This window comes from Halichoeres trimaculatus, unplaced genomic scaffold, assembly GCF_033239565.1.
Source record: "Halichoeres trimaculatus isolate MK-OKI-2021-1 unplaced genomic scaffold, fHalTri1.1 fHalTri1_scaffold_2, whole genome shotgun sequence".
NCBI classification, from domain to species: domain Eukaryota; kingdom Metazoa; phylum Chordata; class Actinopteri; order Labriformes; family Labridae; genus Halichoeres; species Halichoeres trimaculatus.
The window spans coordinates 27,304,741-27,322,285 of record NW_027437180.1 but is presented as its reverse complement, the minus strand read 5'-3'; the positions used below and the strand labels follow the sequence as shown (position 1 = coordinate 27,322,285).

At 41.1% G+C, this 17,545-nt stretch overlaps 3 protein-coding genes across 8 annotated transcripts in view; 2 read left to right on the top strand and 1 right to left on the bottom strand.

Annotated features, from left to right (window-relative positions):
* The first annotated feature begins 839 nt into the window (after positions 1-839).
* Positions 840-4,812, top strand: cyp2u1 (cytochrome P450, family 2, subfamily U, polypeptide 1). The gene is made up of 5 exons (XM_074682267.1): positions 840-1,406; positions 1,635-2,285; positions 3,101-3,262; positions 3,420-3,587; positions 3,678-4,812. Exons 1-5 carry the CDS (start codon positions 992-994, stop codon positions 3,857-3,859), a joined length of 1,578 nt encoding a protein of 525 aa, XP_074538368.1. The 5' UTR covers positions 840-991; the 3' UTR covers positions 3,860-4,812.
* A 608-nt stretch (positions 4,813-5,420) lies between these two features.
* On the top strand, positions 5,421-9,326 carry hadh (hydroxyacyl-CoA dehydrogenase). The gene is made up of 8 exons (XM_074694731.1): positions 5,421-5,671; positions 7,033-7,161; positions 7,245-7,402; positions 7,624-7,750; positions 8,116-8,205; positions 8,288-8,360; positions 8,755-8,871; positions 8,992-9,326. The coding sequence occupies exons 1-8, from the start codon at positions 5,441-5,443 to the stop codon at positions 9,108-9,110; spliced, it is 1,044 nt and encodes a 347-aa protein (XP_074550832.1). The 5' UTR covers positions 5,421-5,440; the 3' UTR covers positions 9,111-9,326.
* Positions 9,327-11,033: 1,707 nt separating this feature from the next.
* The window catches only part of lef1 (lymphoid enhancer-binding factor 1), a 44,223-nt gene continuing 37,711 nt past the window's right edge, over positions 11,034-17,545 (bottom strand). For all 6 annotated transcript variants that reach the window (XM_074689181.1, XM_074689189.1, XM_074689197.1 and 3 more), the window contains one exon: positions 11,034-12,095. In XM_074689181.1, coding sequence (XP_074545282.1) covers positions 12,016-12,095 — 80 coding nt within the window. In that variant the 3' untranslated portion in view covers positions 11,034-12,015. The remainder of the gene's footprint in view (positions 12,096-17,545) is intronic.

Here is a 17,545-nt window from a genome sequence, read left to right as displayed (position 1 = left end):
AGCTTTTTTGTCTGAGGTGACCCAACTGGGTCTCTGGCATAGGCAGAGGTGGTGGTAGGAGGATTTACGTGTCCAACAAGTGGCATACCCAGGTCTAAAAGGTCTATAAAATTATGAAGCTTTTGTGGAAGTGCTAAGAACTGCAGTTCTTTCAGATTGAGCTCTGGTTGACTTCAGAAACACAGGAAACCTCTTGCACATCAAACCAAAAGAATGAATTTTGACAGAAAAAATAAGCATGTATAGACCCGTTTATAAAGAAAAAAAAATTGAGTCCAAAAACTTTACTTCTCTTTGAGGTGTATTTTTATTTATTTTTCATTGTTTAAAATTCTTTATTTTTCGAGAAATTAAACTTATTAAACAAGACAAGAGGCCCACCTCTTTGTCTCAACCTAGCACAAAGTTAGGTCGATTTCAACATTTGCAATATGGCCCCTGTCCTTAAAAGGCCTCAAACTTTGTGAACCTCCATAATTTTACCTGCTATTTTGAGTGCATAGGTGCGTTCACACTGACAATTTAGAAATAAGTGTTGTGCGCATTGATTAGCAGGCGCACTCAAAATGGCCAAAAAGTTGAGTGTGAAACACTTCTCACCCATCTTGGCTACTCAGATTTCAAAGGGACCGGTGCCACCCTTTTGGTGTCACCAGAAATGGTTATCTCCCTCTTGTTATGTCATGCTCAAGGAGTCAAGTCTTATCAGACAAAAAGTTGCTTGTATCTTTAAGAACGAAAGGGAAAGACGGAAAAGACCGAAGCACCAATCACAGAGAGTCACAGCAGTCAGCCAATAGGATTCCAGTAACGGCACCACGTTGACTTCAGCCGAATCATCAACAGGAAGGACGTGTGTTGTCGAGATCAGCTGCGCGTTAACGGAACTCCTGTGCTGAGGATGTGAAACTAATTGTGTTAGGTTTCGTTTAACTCTGAAAATGGGATAGAGACGCCTTTCCACTGACTTTGTTTCATTTACTTTGACACCATGGTGTCACTGCCATCCCCTGTCAGCTTTCTACTGTCTCATGTAAACATTGTAGCTGTCACAGTATTCTTGATAGTCTGTTATGTTGTTCATTTTTATCAGAAGCAATGCCTTTCAAGTATTCCCCCAGGTCCGAAGCCGTGGCCGTTGGTGGGAAATTTCGGAGGCTTTCTTATTCCGTCTTTTATCCAGAGGAGGTTTGGACAACAATCACCTAGCACCGACAAAAGCGCCGTGGGTGTTTTGACGGAACTAACCAGGCTTTATGGTAATGTCTACAGCCTGTTTGTCGGGAGTCAGCTGGTTGTTGTGCTGAACGGCTATGAAGTGATCAGAGATGCTTTGTCAAACCACCCCGAGGTGTTCTCTGACAGACCTGATATCCCTGCTATCTCTATCATGACTAAACGCAAAGGTAAGCAACTGTTAGCATTTAACAGCCATTTCAGCTCGTATCTATAGAGAGTAAACGTAATGCATGGCACAGACAGGCACACGAATGAGTTATGGTTTTGTTCAGATGCAGTGATTCTACTTTTTTTTGTCCTTGGGATAGAGCAGAGGTGGATTAATAGGTCTATGTCAACCCTGACCCGAATAGCACTAACCAGTGTTTCATATTACATCTTTCTTGTCAATTCAGGGATAGTCTTTGCACCTTACGGGCCAGTGTGGAGGACACAGCGCAAGTTCTGTCACACCACTCTCAGAAACTTTGGTCTGGGGAAGTTGAGCCTAGAGCCTTGCATCCTGCAGGGCCTGGACTCTGTCAAAACAGAGCTGCTACGACTGAATGAAGAGTCTGGTGGGGCTGGTGTAGACCTGGCTCCACTGATCACTCATGCTGTGTCAAATGTCATCTGCTCTCTAATCCTGGGTCAGCGCTTCCATCACGAAGACCGCGAGTTCCGCAGCATGCTGGACCTGATGGACCGAGGGCTGGAGATCTGTGTGAACAGTCCTGCAGTCCTAATCAATGTCTTCCCTTTGTTTTACTATTTACCTTTTGGAGTCTTCAAAGAACTACGACAAGTGGAAAGAGATATTACACTGTTTTTAAAGAGGTTCATAGCAAGACACAGGGAAACACTAGATCCTGAAAACCCCAGGGATCTGACAGACATGTACTTGAAGGAGTTGTCAGCCCAGCATGCAGCTGGAAATGTGGACAGCAGCTTCACTGAAGATTATCTATTTTATATAATAGGAGATCTTTTCATTGCTGGCACTGACACCACAGCTAACTCAGTGTTGTGGGTTCTGCTGTATTTGGTAATACATCCTGATATTCAAGGTAAAATAGCAACAGAACACTTATCCTATCTTCTCCAGATGTCGTAATTATTTCTGATATTCAATTATTTTATTTGGTATAGTCACTATGATGTAAAACTATTATATTGTTCTATTGGCCAACTTAACAAAATCCGTTGCCTAGGGTATTTTAACAGCTTACATGTGACATGTTATTTGCAACTCAAATAATTAAAAAAAAATCACTTTCTGAATGGACTTTTGCCCCTATTGTAATAAGACATCTTGAGGGAGACAGAAAATGTGAGAAGAAGACAAAACATTTGGGACCGGGGCATATCCTACGGCCAAGTTGACAAAGACATAGCAAATGAGGGCCAGCTCCACCTGCTGAGTCAAACTGGTGCCCCATTATTTAATTAAATGGTATACAAATTTTAACACAACCTCCCAATAAATTATTTTTATTCAGGTGTTAGTTTGTAGAAATGTAAAACTTAATAGATACTTAAGGGGATAAAGTATGTTGCATAAAATGTTACATAATTTATGTTCCTTTTTTTAAAAAACTGGTGAAGAGAAAGGGAATTGAAAATGTTATATGACTCCCCATGACTCCAACACTTTTTTTTTTAATCTAGACAGCAAAACAAATGGTTTTATTATTCTTTATACTACTTTCTTCAGCTGTTGCACAACCTCACTGGAGTCAAATCAACCTTTTTTTTACTTTAAAGATAGCTTGTGTAAAAACCCACTATAGCTTAATTGAATTCACATGGTCACACTTTTTTGTACCTTTTTTTTTGAGTGAAAACTTAAATAACAGTCCTTTTGATGCTCCTTTACTTCCAGACAAAGTCCAGGCTGAGATTGATGAGGTGGTGGGCACACATCGGGCACTGTCTATGACTGATAAGGGAAGTTTGCCTTTTACTGAAGCCACCATCATGGAGGTGCAAAGACTGACTGTTGTGGTTCCTCTTGGTATTCCTCACATGGCCTCAGAGACAACAGGTACACATAAACTTCAACGTGACTCAATAACTCTTACAATTGTTTCATCTAATGGATAATACTAAAAAAAAAAAGAACTGAATTTGATTAAATTTTACCACCAAATGATCTGCTGTGGTAATGCCTCGTAACACGGTTATTCACCCTCTTTTTTCAGAGTTCAGAGGCTACACTATTCCAAAAGGAACAGTTGTTCTCCCCAACCTGTGGTCTGTTCACAGAGACCCCACTGTGTGGGACGACCCAGACACTTTCAACCCAGCACGTTTCTTGGATGATGAGGGAAAGCTGATGAGGAAAGAGTTCTTTATACCATTTGGGATTGGTATGTCGTTCCTTCCAGACTCAAAGTAATTAGCAAACATTAATCTGTGAATCAAGGAATCTCTAATCAGTCATTCACTGTTTTGTTCAGGTCGCAGAGTGTGCATGGGTGAACAGCTGGCAAAGATGGAGCTGTTTCTAACAGTGACCAGCTTATTGCAGACCTTCAAATTCAGACTCCCGGAGGGAACGCAGCCTCCTTCTCTGAGGGGACGTTTTGGTCTGACACTGGCACCCTGCTCATTCACTGTGTGTGTGAATCCACGCAGATGAAACAATGGGACACTTGACTCTAACTGTAAACTGAGTGCTTGTGCAATTCTCCAAAGATGTTCAAATCTCCTGGAAATAATTTATGCTGTTATCAAGATGCACATGTTTTTTTGGCTGAATATTATATTACAGTGTTGTGAATTTTCATGATTGTTTGGGCAAGATTGCTGTCCAAAAGACTTCAAGCCTTAAAGAAAGATTTTTTTTCAGGGATTAGCAGAATTCGTACAAATTTCTGTCGCACAGGAATATTAAGGTTTGTAATTATCATGTAAGAAGCTGACACCAGCAGACTGCATTTTCTTAGCAACTTGATAATCAAGTAACAACAACTACCTGTCATCAAACTTTTGCTAATGAATCCTGTGTTTAGATTTTTGAAACGCAAGGTCAGTATTATGTTGTTGAATGATTTTTTTTTTAACATCTGCTATCACCATGCCAGATATCACTGTTTAATGTATTTTTGATTTTTAACTTTTTTTGTGTGTGTATGTGTGTTTTAGGATGAAATTACTGCACCTTTGTTACAATACTTTCGTCAGACTAACCATTATGTTTACAGTGTAAATCTATTTTCAGACCAAACTACTATTCATTCGCATTTGATATGTAGTTTTTTCTTCCTTAGTAGATGTTACTGTAATCATTCAGCTGTAAGCAGGAGATGAGCGCACACACTCCATCTCAAATTCATTACAAAACAACAGAATAGAGAAAGAATAAAACACATTTATATTGTCATTAAACATTCTACAACAAACTTAAATACACAACCTTGTGTCCACAAAGACAAGAAAGGCTGTAAAATACACATAGATAATAAATAGTGCAATAAAATTTAAATGTACCTTCTTCTTTGGATTTTAAAGACAGATCACAAACCACTTACAGATGCATACTGCCATCTATAGTACAAAAATATATAGAATCAAATCATTAAAATTCTGAATACTGGCTTTTAATCTTGTGTTTCTTAAGAATTGGTGGTAAAAGTTAACTATATTTATTTTAAGGTACACTCTCCACTTTGACAACTCTTTTTTTCTTTCTTTCTTTTTTTCAACTCAGAGGAAGCAGATACTTGTCCCCCATCAATCCCAGTTATGCGGTGTGACTACAGACCGTAAAATACAGTAATGTAGAGTCTGTGACATCACCCATCTGTTTCTGACAGGGAGTTTTTTGACAGACTATAAATGCTGAAGTCAACATAACTTTGAGTTCGAATATGGTAAATAGGTGGGCTTTTTCTTCTTTGACAGATACAGGGCTGTCAGTCAAGTCAGACTTACCTGACAGATGAGATGACAGATGAAAATTGGGGCCTATATTGTTGTTTTTAAAACTGATTTTAAAATTATTTTTATCTCATTTAAGGTCCAAGACAAACCCCTGCCTCTCTATATTGCTAAGCTTTTAAAAACGGCACTTGCACAATAAAAAGGCGGAAATGCTTTTACACTGTGATTTTAGATAGAGTAGGATGATCGTCAAGAAGTGCTTTCTGTAAAATTTACTTTAAGACTTTAAACATGGTTGTTATCGGCATTACTAGGGTGAAAAGTACGGTCTGAATCTATGTGTGTTAAAGTTCATCTGACACGCAGTCACGTGACACTCGACCTTCTTAACTCTGCATCTGTCCCGGGAGCTGTTTGTCCTGAAGTCTCGACAGACGCAGGTCTGTACACGATGGCCTTCTTCAGTCAACAGATCTGCAGAGGCTTCTCCTCTTCAGCTGTCAGAAATGTCGTCATTAAGCATGTAACGATCATCGGAGGCGGGCAGATGGGCGCAGGAATCGCACAGGTAAGCCAAATTGTGCAGCTAAACCATAACTAGCTGTTAGCTTCTTTGTAGCTAATTATGGCATTCAGTGAATCGTAGCCTTCTCTGTGCATGCGCTATAGGCAACACACTGACATCAAGACATAGTGTATTATAACGTTATAAACGTTAACAGACTACGAAATCCGGGAAATCTGCTATTCTGACGTTTCTCTTGATATTTCGGGAAGTCTATGTATAGCTTTGTGTAAGAGGCATCACAATCACCGCCATGCATAACAAGCAGGAAGGAGGAGAAACCCCAGTTAGCACATTCATTGCATTCCATGTTGTGTCTTTAATGTTGGTTTGCCAACATAAGACTGTCCACTTTAACAGTTTTTCCTGAAGAAGCAGATACTTTGTTAATAAGTTGTTACTGTGGTCAGTCATTAATCGCAGTTGTTACTGTGGTGTAACAAAGGTTCAAGGAGAATTCAACTGAGATGACCCCAGGATGTGTCCGTCTGGTGATAGAGATATGACCACAAGGTGTCACCCGTCATTTTTGGTCTCAAGTGCGCTGATAGGATTTATTTCAGCTCTCTCCCAGATAAACACAGTTAGCCTGGATTTTAAATATAGTTTTTTTTTTTTTTTTAATCAAGTACAATGTCCATAAATATCTAACACTGAATGCATTACTTAAAAGATCAGGGTATAGGCTACCTGACTTTTTCGAACACATATGTTATAACAGACACCATTGTCAATTGATTACGAAATTAAGTTATCTTGGCCACACCACTTTTATTTAAAATAAATTAGAAAACAAATTGAATTAAAAAGGCTTTACTTTGTGACTTCCTTTTCAAACTTTTAAAGTTTTTGTGTTGTCTAATAATGGGGGGCTTTGTAGTAGTGTAGTAGTTGGCCCTGTTGCCTCACAGAAAGAAGGTTCCTGGTCTAATTTTCCAGCTGGACAGATACCCCCTGCGTTGAGCTTGTGTCAACTCTCTTATGCTTCTTTCCATAGTCCAAAACATAAGGTTTGTTTATCAGGTAAATTGGTTACTCTTAGGTTGCTAATAAGTGTGATCATGAGTTCACTTCACTGGCAGGTTCTGAGTTGTCCTTTTACTTCCCTTTCCATAGAATACATCAGCATGTTTTTCTACTACTGATTGGATGGCTGGATAACAGTGAATGTAACTAATTCACTTCAAAAATGTTGTTAGTTGCAGCACTCGCATTTTGAACAGTATTGTTTTAATCAAGACAGCTCTGGTTATGAATAAACTTGAAGTTTATGGTTATAACTGAAAGGTTGACCTTATTTGTCTTCACGTACATGCTCACAATTAAGTGTGTGTTCTTATCTCAAGCTGGTTACTTTTTAACAGGTTGCTGCTTCAACTGGCCACACAGTTACGCTGGTGGACACCAACGATGACATCCTTAAAAAGGCAGTTAAAGGCATAGAAGGAAGCCTCAAAAGAGTAGTGAAGAAGAAGTTTGCTGATAAACCAGAGGTGAGTTAAAATAGATCTGAAAACCACAGAAATAAAAATCAAGATATAGAAATATGACAACGTAATGCTCTCTTTTGTTCCAGGCGGGTGAGGAGTTCATTCAGAAAGTTCTACAGAATGTGTCGACCTCTACGGACACTGAATCAGCAGCTCAGGGAACTGATCTTGTGTTGGAAGCTATTGTGGAAAATCTGAAAATAAAACAGGATCTGTTTGGTCGGCTTGACAAGGCAGCACCAGCGTAAGTACTGTTCACTGTCTGAGCTGCACAGAGTTTCCACCAAACAGAAGCTACAGCGCTTTGCTTTTGGTGCCATGGTGCAGTGAGTGTCATCATTAAGAGCAGGTTTTCTGATTAATAACACTAAAGGAATATGAGTCGTTTACCTCATTCATTTCAAGTTCTGGCCTGTGGGCATATGGTGGATTTGGAGCCCTGACTGTTTCCACTTTGCTTTTCAGACACACCCTCTTTGCCAGTAACACATCCTCCCTGCCTATCCGTGACATTGCCAGTGCTACGAACAGGCAGGACAAATTTGGAGGCCTTCACTTTTTCAACCCAGTACCAATGATGAAGCTGGTAGAGGTGAGTGGTACAAGGGATGGACACAGAATGAGATGTTAGCTTTGCAGTCTGTTTGACAGAAAACAGACATACACACCTCCAGTTCTTGCTGAAAAAATAAATGGCCCTCAAGTCTACGAATTCCCCTCAAAACACTGCTTTTGTATTAAAAGAGGTCAACTTCAGAGACTTGTCTTCAGTCTTTTTATCAGTTATGATCTAAAATAAATGATGTGTTGAGTCTAAAAAGCTGACAGAGGAGTAAAATATGAACTTTCTCAGCCTGATGGGATGTAGACCTTTATAGGATCATTTTGTGTTTGTATCACTGGAAAATGAGCACACCTGTATAAAAGTAGTACATGTGAAAATTTACAACTTTCCAGGTCATTGGAACCCCAGCAACAAGCCAGGAGACTTTTGATTCCCTCCTGAACTTCAGCAAAGCACTAGGAAAAACACCTGTGTCCTGCAAGGTAGGACCCTAACTCTGTAGTAAGTGTCTTAAAATAACGAGAACAGATTTAACTGCAGCTTTTAACTTCTATATTTTCTTAGGACACGCCAGGATTTATCGTTAATCGCCTACTCGTTCCGTATTTCTTAGAGGCTATCCGGTTGCATGAAAGAGGTGAGTACACCTAGCTGTGCCACTTGTGTCACTGACTTTATTGACACATTTTTCCTTTCACAACTACACATGGGCATATATTTAATACACGGTGTGATACATTGCACAGTTTTGTATTGGTTTGAGGTTTGTGTGGTTTCACTTTATCTCATATTAAAAATACGGAAAGCTTAAGTGCCCTGCTGTGAACCCTCTCTTATACATCTGTTTTATGGACTGCTGCTGTCTGTCAAATGGTAAAAAGCCCAGATGAGATTATTAGATTCCAGGCTTTAATACAGTAAAATTAGTAAAGTCCATAACTAAATATTTTAGATTCAAGTGTTTGTTGGAGAATGCAAAAGTGTTTTGCTGTTTTGCTGACTCATATTGAGTTTCTGGTTTTCTTCCTCAGGCCATGGATCTAAAGAGGATATTGATATTGCCATGAAACTTGGTGCAGGTTATCCTATGGGACCCTTTGAGCTCTCTGATTACGTAGGACTAGACACCATAAAATTCATCATTGATGGTGAGCAACACTGTATGGGATGAAACATTGATAATATGATCTCACTCTAAAACTTTGGCATCCACTGATGTAACTCATTCACATTCATTGTATAAACTAAGTTGCTCTTTTTCATTCAAGGCTGGAGGGACATGGATCCCAGCAACCCGCTCTTTGCTGAGAGCGAGATGCTCAACAAGCTGGTAGCAGAGGGTAAACTTGGCAAAAAGACAGGAGAAGGATTCTACGGCAAAAAGTGATTGATTTCTAAGTGGGGGGAAAAGACGTCACTGCAGCACTATGAGAACTTTAGAAAATGAGCCTTTGAGCAAAGAATCTCCTGAAAGGGAAATGAAAAACTTGTCAGTGCCTTCTACAACAAAGGTCGACTTCTGTTCTTTATGAACATTCACTGGAATATGTTTCAGAGTTTGTACTTGAACAAATCGAATGTTATTAAACATTTTTAAACACCATGTGTCCATCTTCATCAAACGAGTTGTTTAAACTGTAGACTGTGTATTACAGAGACGTAGTGTCCCTGATGTCAGCCATTTGTTTTTAGAATTATTTTACTTTTGCTGTTGTCAATGGGGGCTACATTGAAAATGGTGAACCCAACCACCTACACCTACCTGTAGATCAGTATAATTGCTTGACATTATTGGCTTCATTTGGTCCACTTGCTAATAGAACAGCTCTATCATAACTGACTGATTGTACTAGTGGAGGTGGAGAAAAATAACTCCAATTAGGAGTCTTTGACAAATATCTGTTATACTTTCAATGCAATATACAGCCCCCTCTTTGCTAGTGTGTGTATGAATGGAGTTGTTCATATATAGAAAGTGGGATTAATATTGAGCCAGATCAAGTGAATACCTCTCAGGGTGGGAGTACAGCTCATAAATCCCTCACAGAAACACAGGAACTTTTCATGACATTATTGTTTCTTCTTTAGTTCCCTTTCTGTGAGGACCAAAGTCATTTAAAAAACAAAAGGTTTGAGTAAGTAGTTACAGGCAATAGTGTGTTATGACATAAGAAAAATGTCAGTTAGCCTTCTTTGACCTCTTTTGAATCCAGTTTGAAAGAGAAAAACTTGTTCTTCAGCAGGTACATAAAAATGTAAACACCCAGGAGGAAAAATTATCACAGAGAAAAACATGTTTAGAGTTCTACTCAACCTTTTGTTCTACTTTCTAAATCGCCAGCCCCTTGCTGAGATTACTGATTTGTTTAATGAGGATAATGTCACAAACTTTTCCCTAACAGGCAGCATTTATCCTCACCGACTTTTTTTTTTTTTGTTCAAAGATATCCAGTACCGATGAGGGCCACTAGGTGGCGATATTATACCTAAAATAAGCTGTGGCTGCAGCGGCATGTCAGAGATAGTGCTATAAATAGAATTTCCTTTGATCTTCACTCTTTCATCAAATATGCTGTCTGTGCCTCAAACAATCCAATTGTTACCTTCCATGTATTTTTTTTACGCTGTTCGTCTAAAAGGTGTTTTATATTAATTCAAGGAGAGGGAAAAAATAAGAGCCCACATTTTAAATCAGCTTCCTGACAAATTTAAAGGGTTTGTATACTTAGATCATCAAGGCCTTTTATTTTGTTATTATTTTTCAAAGTTTTACTCAAAAAATGACTTTCTTAATAACACTGTTTTTTTCCTGTCAAAAGTGTCCTTCTCTTTTTTGTTTTTAAATAATGACACAGCCTGTAAATCTGGCACTCCCTGCTCTGCTCTGTCCATAACACAAGTAATCAAATGAGCCAATGGTGCCTTTTTATTTTTCTTACAAAAAACAGAACAAAACATGTTGAAACAGTTCAAATATGACCACTTGGGAAGCAAAATGCTAAACCAAGATGACAGTGACCCGAAACATGATAGTTAAAAAAAAAAGGAATTCATCAAGTAATACTAAAATAGAGCATTAAATCAAAATGTTACAGAGATGCTTGCATGGAATAAACAACATGGCTAAAGACCACACTATCAGCTACCAGAGAGAAAAGACAAAAAGGTCCATTGCAATAAAAGAAAGACTGCCAAGTGCTGGGGTAAATATATATATCTGCTTCATTTGTCATGTTTCAGAACAATAAAATATAGGCCTCTGAGCTATCACTCTCGCCTTTGTCCTAATGTTGCCTGCAAAAATACCAAGAAAATTGACATATCCTGACAGTTTTAAAAAGTACACATACTGAGCATTATTTTACATCTGAGCAAGACTCGAGGTCACTATTTGTTACAAATAGTTATCAAAAGAAGCCTTAAGTTTCAATTTTCTGCAAGATGCTTCAACAAGAAAAATGGCTTTCCTGTGTCCAAAGCTTATTTTTATATATACGCACTATATAAAAAAACAATATTTAAAATAAAAAAATCACTAAAATATACACAGAGAAGTTGAAACAAGGGTTCAAGATACAAAAAAGCATTCAAAATAAAAGTCAGTCTAAAATGAAACGCAAATTAAAACGTTGATCCTTTTTTGCACCAACTGGTCAGCGACAAACTAAAAATGGCATCTTGAGGCTTTTTTTTTTCTTTCTTTTTTTTTTAGACACAATGAGATCCCTCCGTCTTCCTTTAGTGCAGTCAAAAAGAGGTGTTTGGTCGATAGGGCAAAACCCCAAATGGTCTCCAAAATCCAGGAAGAGAAAGAAAGAGAGATAGAAAGAGAGGGAGACAGAGAGAGGGGGTGAAAGGGGTGAATGTCGCCCGATGAACTATACAAACAAACCCAGGTGACAAATAAATTACGATAAATGTAGAAAGAGGTGTTTGGCCGGTGCAGTTTGTGCGCACATTTAAATTGCTGCTGTTTCTCAGTGCAGTGCCTTTGATTGCAGTAAAGCTGATTGTGAGAAGAAGAAAATTCAGATGTTAAATTGCTGTTTTGTGGATTCTGGGTGAGAGGATGTGAGGGTGCTCCTACTAATCATGATTGTCTTCAGTTCAGTGTCTTTACAGCAGGCGCTTTAAGGGAGTAGGGGGCTAACAGTGACGTGTTTTTGGTGGTGGTGGCGGTGGTGGTGGTGGCATGTGACTGTGTTGAAGGGAAGGGAGTAGGGTTGGGTGGGGTGGGTCCTCTGAGATCTGGAGGCTTCAGTTTGGAGATTTTTAAGGGTCTTCATGGAATCTTAACAGGCCTCCATCTCAAGCAGAGGGCCCGTAGCTGCTGCCTTCGCTTTGCATGTGGAGAAGTTGCTACGTTTTCCTCCTGTTGGGGTAGAAAAAAGAAACACAAAGAGAGGAACAAAGAAAAGATCAATCAACTGCACTCAGGATGAAGTAACTGCATCTGTATACAAAGAATAAAAGCTGCTTTTTCTCATCAGAGAGGAGGAGGAGGAGGGGAGAATAATTAGGAACACATCAGTAACCCACACCAACACACTGGTCACATTCACGTCACGCAAACCAAAACCAGACGTATCAGGATGACTCATTATGACTCTGAAGTGTCTCACCGTGCAAGCATGCCTCCCTCCTCGATCAGGGAGGAGTCACACGTTCTGTCCTGACATCTACATTATCAATGTTTTCTTCTTTTTCAGAATGTTGAAGCTGATTGAACACCAGTTTTTGCCGCAGTGTGGAGCTTAATCTCTGAACTACAGAGGAGTTATAGGTCAGCGACAGGATGTGGGCCGGTCTGGCTTTGATCTGGTCTAACATGGGGGTTGCCGTGACCCAGCTGGCAGCTCTCTGCTCTCTCTGCCCTCCCCTGACTGATTCACTCCCCCTCCTCTCACTCTCAAGGCGGACACCCGATTGTGGAGCTTCTGGTTGACATTTAGGTTGCCGCCGCAGGTGGGCGATGGGAAAACAAGGCGAGGAAATGCTGACCGCACAGGAGGACCGCCGCAGTGACCCATTTGCTTAAAGCAAGCAAGAGTTCATTGAGCTATGTAGGGAGCAATGCAGGTGCAGATTGACGCGGCTGTGTAAAAAATGCTACCTGACTTCTCCATCCACTTCACAGGACTTCATGAAATTGGCCCCTTCCCCTGACAGCAAAATTATTTGTCAAGCTGCAAAAGAATCGTGATCCTGGCTCGAGCTAACACAACAGAGTTAGCTTCAGTTATTGACAAGCTGAAAAGGGTTATTTTAGACCGGAGCAGCATCAAATAGAATCTGTGATCAAAGTGGAGCGGCAGAGACAGAGGTGGATGGTTGCCTCCTGCGACTAAAAAAGATGGATGTTTTGTGAAGACTAAAAAAAGGGAAAAGAAACAGTATTAGTTTGCTTTTCCCTTGTGGCAAAGCCAAGAGTGTGTTTTTGTAGGAGAGAAGTCAGCTGAGCCCCGCTGCTCGCTGCATTTTAACACTCCAAAGTCTTAACACACACACAAACACACACCACCCTACAGAGTGCTTTACCACATGTGGATAAAAGGGAACGGGACAGAGGCCACCTTTCCCCGAGGAGAGCTGACCCCGAGCACGGACTGAAAGCAGAGAGAGCTCCTGTCGCTTTTATTTACCTCCACCGCCCTCGCTCTTTTCATCCCAGGATCTCAAAGCGGGCCCGCACGCCCGGCTCTGCACCCTGTTTCCTGGGGAGCATTTTTCCTTCCCCCCCACCACAGACATGAAAAGCGCTGGCCTTCCTGCCTGGGGAAGAGGCCTGAGGGGCTGCGGGTGAGAAGAGTGTGCGTGTTTGAGTATGAGCTAGTTTTGGTGGTAGCAACAGGAGTGTGTATGTGCTTGTGTGGTGGTTGGTCATAGGAGGGAGGGGGCAGCTCTTCACAAGGTTCAGCCGACACAAACACCAGGATTCAGGAGCAACTTGACCCCTCCTCTCCCCTTCACCTCCCTCTTTCTCCCTCTCTACATTAGTGCTCAGGAATGCCGGCTGGACTTTTTTGCAGGAAATGAAACGCTCCTCTGTTCAGAGGGCTAGTGAAGGTTTAGTCTCCCTCCTTCTTCTCTTCCCCCAACTCCATTCCCTCAACGGGACAGAGAGAGGGAGAGGAGGGGGGAGTCGGACAAGTTCTCGCCCGGCTTTTGAAGTGTGGGAGGTTAAGATAACTGGCACAGCCTCGCGTCTCAATCGCCGCTTTCACCTCCCCGGCCAAATCAAAGCGCCCGCAGCTGGGGCCCGCCTGCCTTATAGCCCCCTAACCTCCAAACCCACCAACTCACCCACCCACCCACCCAGCCGTCCTCCCACTTTCTTTCTCTCCACACACACAGCTCTGGGGTTTCTTTTGGTGCCATTAAAAAGGAAAACACCGCCGACAAATTACTCTAAAAATAAGCCAAGTGGAGAGAGGTGTCTCCAACTCAGGCTGAGGAGCAGACTTTACCATGGCAGGGAGGAGAGGAGAAGTCTGGAGGGAAGTGAGAGGGAAAGACTGAAGAGCCATGAACCTCAAGAAAGACATGTCAGAGTTAACCCTGGAATGAGGATGATGACTTAATGTTCATGAGTTGTGTTTATATTGAAGGATAAAAGTTCAGATTGAGGAGGCATCAGTGAAAAGGATACTGACATAGAAAGTGTGCAGTAGATGAGTGAACGGGTTTAAAAGTTTACAGTCAGAGCAGCAATGTAGAAGTGCTAATAGGTGCAGTTCAACAGTTGTCCACTTGAGGCTGACTGTGTAAGCCCAGAGAGTCCCATCAAAGCACATTTTTAGAGCAACATTTAACATGTTTAATGCCTGGTGAAGATCTTATTCATTTGTCCTTACATGCATAAGTTTATACAGCTCATCCATTTTCTATAAATTAAGAATAAAATTTATATGTATTTTTTCTTAATTAGGGGGAGTGGTCACAGTATATATTTGTTATAGTGGACTTAGAAACTGGCCCGATGCCACTGTTTGCCAGAGGGTTTTCACCCCACCTCAACCCTACCTCAGTCAGAATTTCCAGCCTGGCCACATCCTTCACCTGCTTGGCCAATAAAGTTAAACTATCTACTGTATTGGTGGATGATAACAGCTGAAATTACATCAGGAGTAATAACTGCAACCCCTCACCTTCCTTTATTTACAATTCTTGTATCTTTATCACACCATAGTTGCTTATTTAAAAGAGTTACTCTCTGTACCTATAACAAGCCACGTATACATGGACCCAAATTTTATTGCATTCGGTTTATTTGCTCAAACGGAAAGAATAAACCTTTGAATACACCTCATTCCGAAAGAAAAGTGCCAATCGGAATGGACACTTAATCTGTTTCACAGGGGTGGAATATTCCTTTCCCCAAACCGATTGAGGTATCATGTATCCACTCAAATGGAAAATTGTCAGGGCGCGTTCTTTCAGCGCATTCTCAGATATGACGCAAAACGCAATTAGAGACGTTCCTCAATTTTAAAAATGGCGGCGAGCAGTCAGCACTGGACTGCTGCGGGAAGTTTGTTTTGATCCACTTTGATTTACTGAACATAATTTCAAGACTGGACGGACGAAAAACTCGCAAAAAAAAACGAAACTGTGGTCTGCCATCTTTGATAAATCACGTGATGTTTATGTTTTTCTGCGCATGCCCCATTGACTATTCTGTTTGACTATAGCGGTGCATGTAGACCAGAGATTGGAATATTCCTTTCAATGTATACTATTGTTTTTGGAAAAGTAATTCAGAAAGATTCCATTCGGACGAAAAACTCCTCATGTAACCGTGGCTAGTAATCGGTTTCAATTTGGAAAATGACGCCCAAAACAGTGCCAGATGACAGTCATAAAACACAAAACTTATCTGAACTGTTCACCAAAAAAAAAGGGCAAACAAAGCTTCTCTAAGATATTTTGTTCCGGTTGGTTTTGATGACCCCTGTGGAGAAAGTGGCACCCCTTACATTTTTCACGAGGTTGTTTTGCACATCTGTAGGAAGCTTTTTCAGACTTCAAAGTCTATCACTCACAGCGAACATTCGTAGTTGTTGTTTTTTTCAGCGTTCTTTAAATCATCTTGCCTGTCATCTACCCCCTCACAGCAGGTTTAGTATTTATTTTAACACCACAGAAATTGTCAGTGAAGTCACATGTGTTCTTTTTATGACTATGTGGTTAAAATAAATGTATTACCATTAATTTCATGATGTTGTGTTGCCAGGCAAAAACTTCTCACAGTAGCTTTAAGGCAAGGTTGGAAAATAATTGTATTTCAATCTATTTTTGCCAGTTATCAAGCCTTCTTGTTGAAGCAATGTTTTGATGTTGAGTACAACTGAATTTAGGTCAAAGTGACAAATGACTAATTAATAACTCAGACATTTTTGTATAAAACAGTCAATGAGTTGGAGAAAGTGAATGTTTTGTATTAATGACTAATGGAGGTCATTCATTCTTAAAGAAACAGAGCCAACATTTCTTTCAGTATCATTAAATCTCATGAGTGAATGAAAAATTAAATCTGCAGCCCTGTCTGTGGTCACTTGTGATCCGAAAAACTTATGTAACCCTTCCTTTCATCACCCACACAGAGACTTATGAGCTGGAGAAAGTAATTGTCCGCACGTTTAAATTATCCCGTGAGGGGGTGAGGGTACGTCTTGGCAGTGACCTTGGCCCGGATCTCACAGCTGGCTTTGGTGACACCTTTTCAAAGAAGCCGCCTCTCTCTACATCTACAGCAGTGCCGCTGTTAAAGGCACTGGGGAAAAATAAAACAGCAGGGCAATAAAAAAAACAGCACCTGGAAGACAAAGCAATGTTTGAAACTAAATGCTCTGCACTGTCAGCACTTCCTTCAGCTCTTAGACATTCAACATAAAAGAAATCGCCTCTTCACAAAAAAAGCTTTGAAATTCTTAACCTCCAATCAAACAGCAGGCTCAGGGGAGAGAGTAGCTTTTCCAGACGGGCTATCAGCAGTAAGCAAGTCAGTCAGGAGGGGCTGAAAAAACTTCTTTAAAAAAAACAGAAGAAGAAGAAGAAGAAGGGGAGATCTTGTCTGCGTGGAATATCAGAGAGGGAAGGGTGAGGTCTGACTGTGGTCAAAAGGGGAGAAGGGGAAGGGAGGAGCCACCAAAACCCAAAAACCTCAGGCATGTGTGGGTGAGACTGGGGGTGGGCAGGAGGGGTGTTGGAAGAGGGGAGAGGTGGCAGGGGGCGTTTCCCACATCTGAGGCAGCATTGCTGGGGGCCCGGGCAGCGGACCGTCTGGCCGTGTGCCCCTGCGCTGCTCAGTCTGAGCTGCTGCAGGCAGGGGGGTGTCAGGGAGGCAGAGGGAGGGGGGAGTGTTGTAAATTCAAAGAGCCGGCACAATGACTGCTCCTCTGCTGTGGTCTTGCCTCAAAGGCCTCCACCACCAGCACCACCACCACTCATATTCTCTGTCAGAGTCAGAAAATGAGAGAACAAGGGGGGAAAAAAGAAGCTGAGGTTTTCCATTTTTTTGACAATAACCAGACTTGACGGGAGTAAAATAAAAATAAACACCGTTTCCTTAACCAAACTGTCCTTTCCCCGTCTGTGCCCTCTGTGTTACCTGGAGGCTTTTTATCCATTCACAGATAAGGATCTCATGAGGGGAGTGTTTTACGAGGTCTCTTCTGAATGCGAGCCACAACACCCCGAGGAGCCACACAGGGAGAGAAAGAGAGAGGAAGTGTAGAAGACATCACAATCCACAAGACTGGACCCTCATACTGTTACTGCAGCTGGCCAAACCACAACACAATGGGCCCGTGACTCAATCAA

What these genes read in the sequence shown, in the direction of transcription:
- hadh (XM_074694731.1), top strand. Translation starts at nt 5,441, where the DNA reads ATGTGTGTTAAAGTTCATCTGACACGCAGTCACGTGACACTCGACCTT. An exon ending in AGTTTGCTGATAAACCAGAG is followed by an intron (nt 7,162 to 7,244) that starts GTGAGTTAAAAT and finishes CTTTTGTTCCAG; the next exon opens with GCGGGTGAGGAGTTCATTCA. An exon ending in TATCCGGTTGCATGAAAGAG is followed by an intron (nt 8,361 to 8,754) that starts GTGAGTACACCT and finishes TTTCTTCCTCAG; the next exon opens with GCCATGGATCTAAAGAGGAT.
- cyp2u1 (XM_074682267.1), top strand. Translation starts at nt 992, where the DNA reads ATGGTGTCACTGCCATCCCCTGTCAGCTTTCTACTGTCTCATGTAAAC. An exon ending in CATGGCCTCAGAGACAACAG is followed by an intron (nt 3,263 to 3,419) that starts GTACACATAAAC and finishes CTCTTTTTTCAG; the next exon opens with AGTTCAGAGGCTACACTATT. An exon ending in CTTTATACCATTTGGGATTG is followed by an intron (nt 3,588 to 3,677) that starts GTATGTCGTTCC and finishes TGTTTTGTTCAG; the next exon opens with GTCGCAGAGTGTGCATGGGT.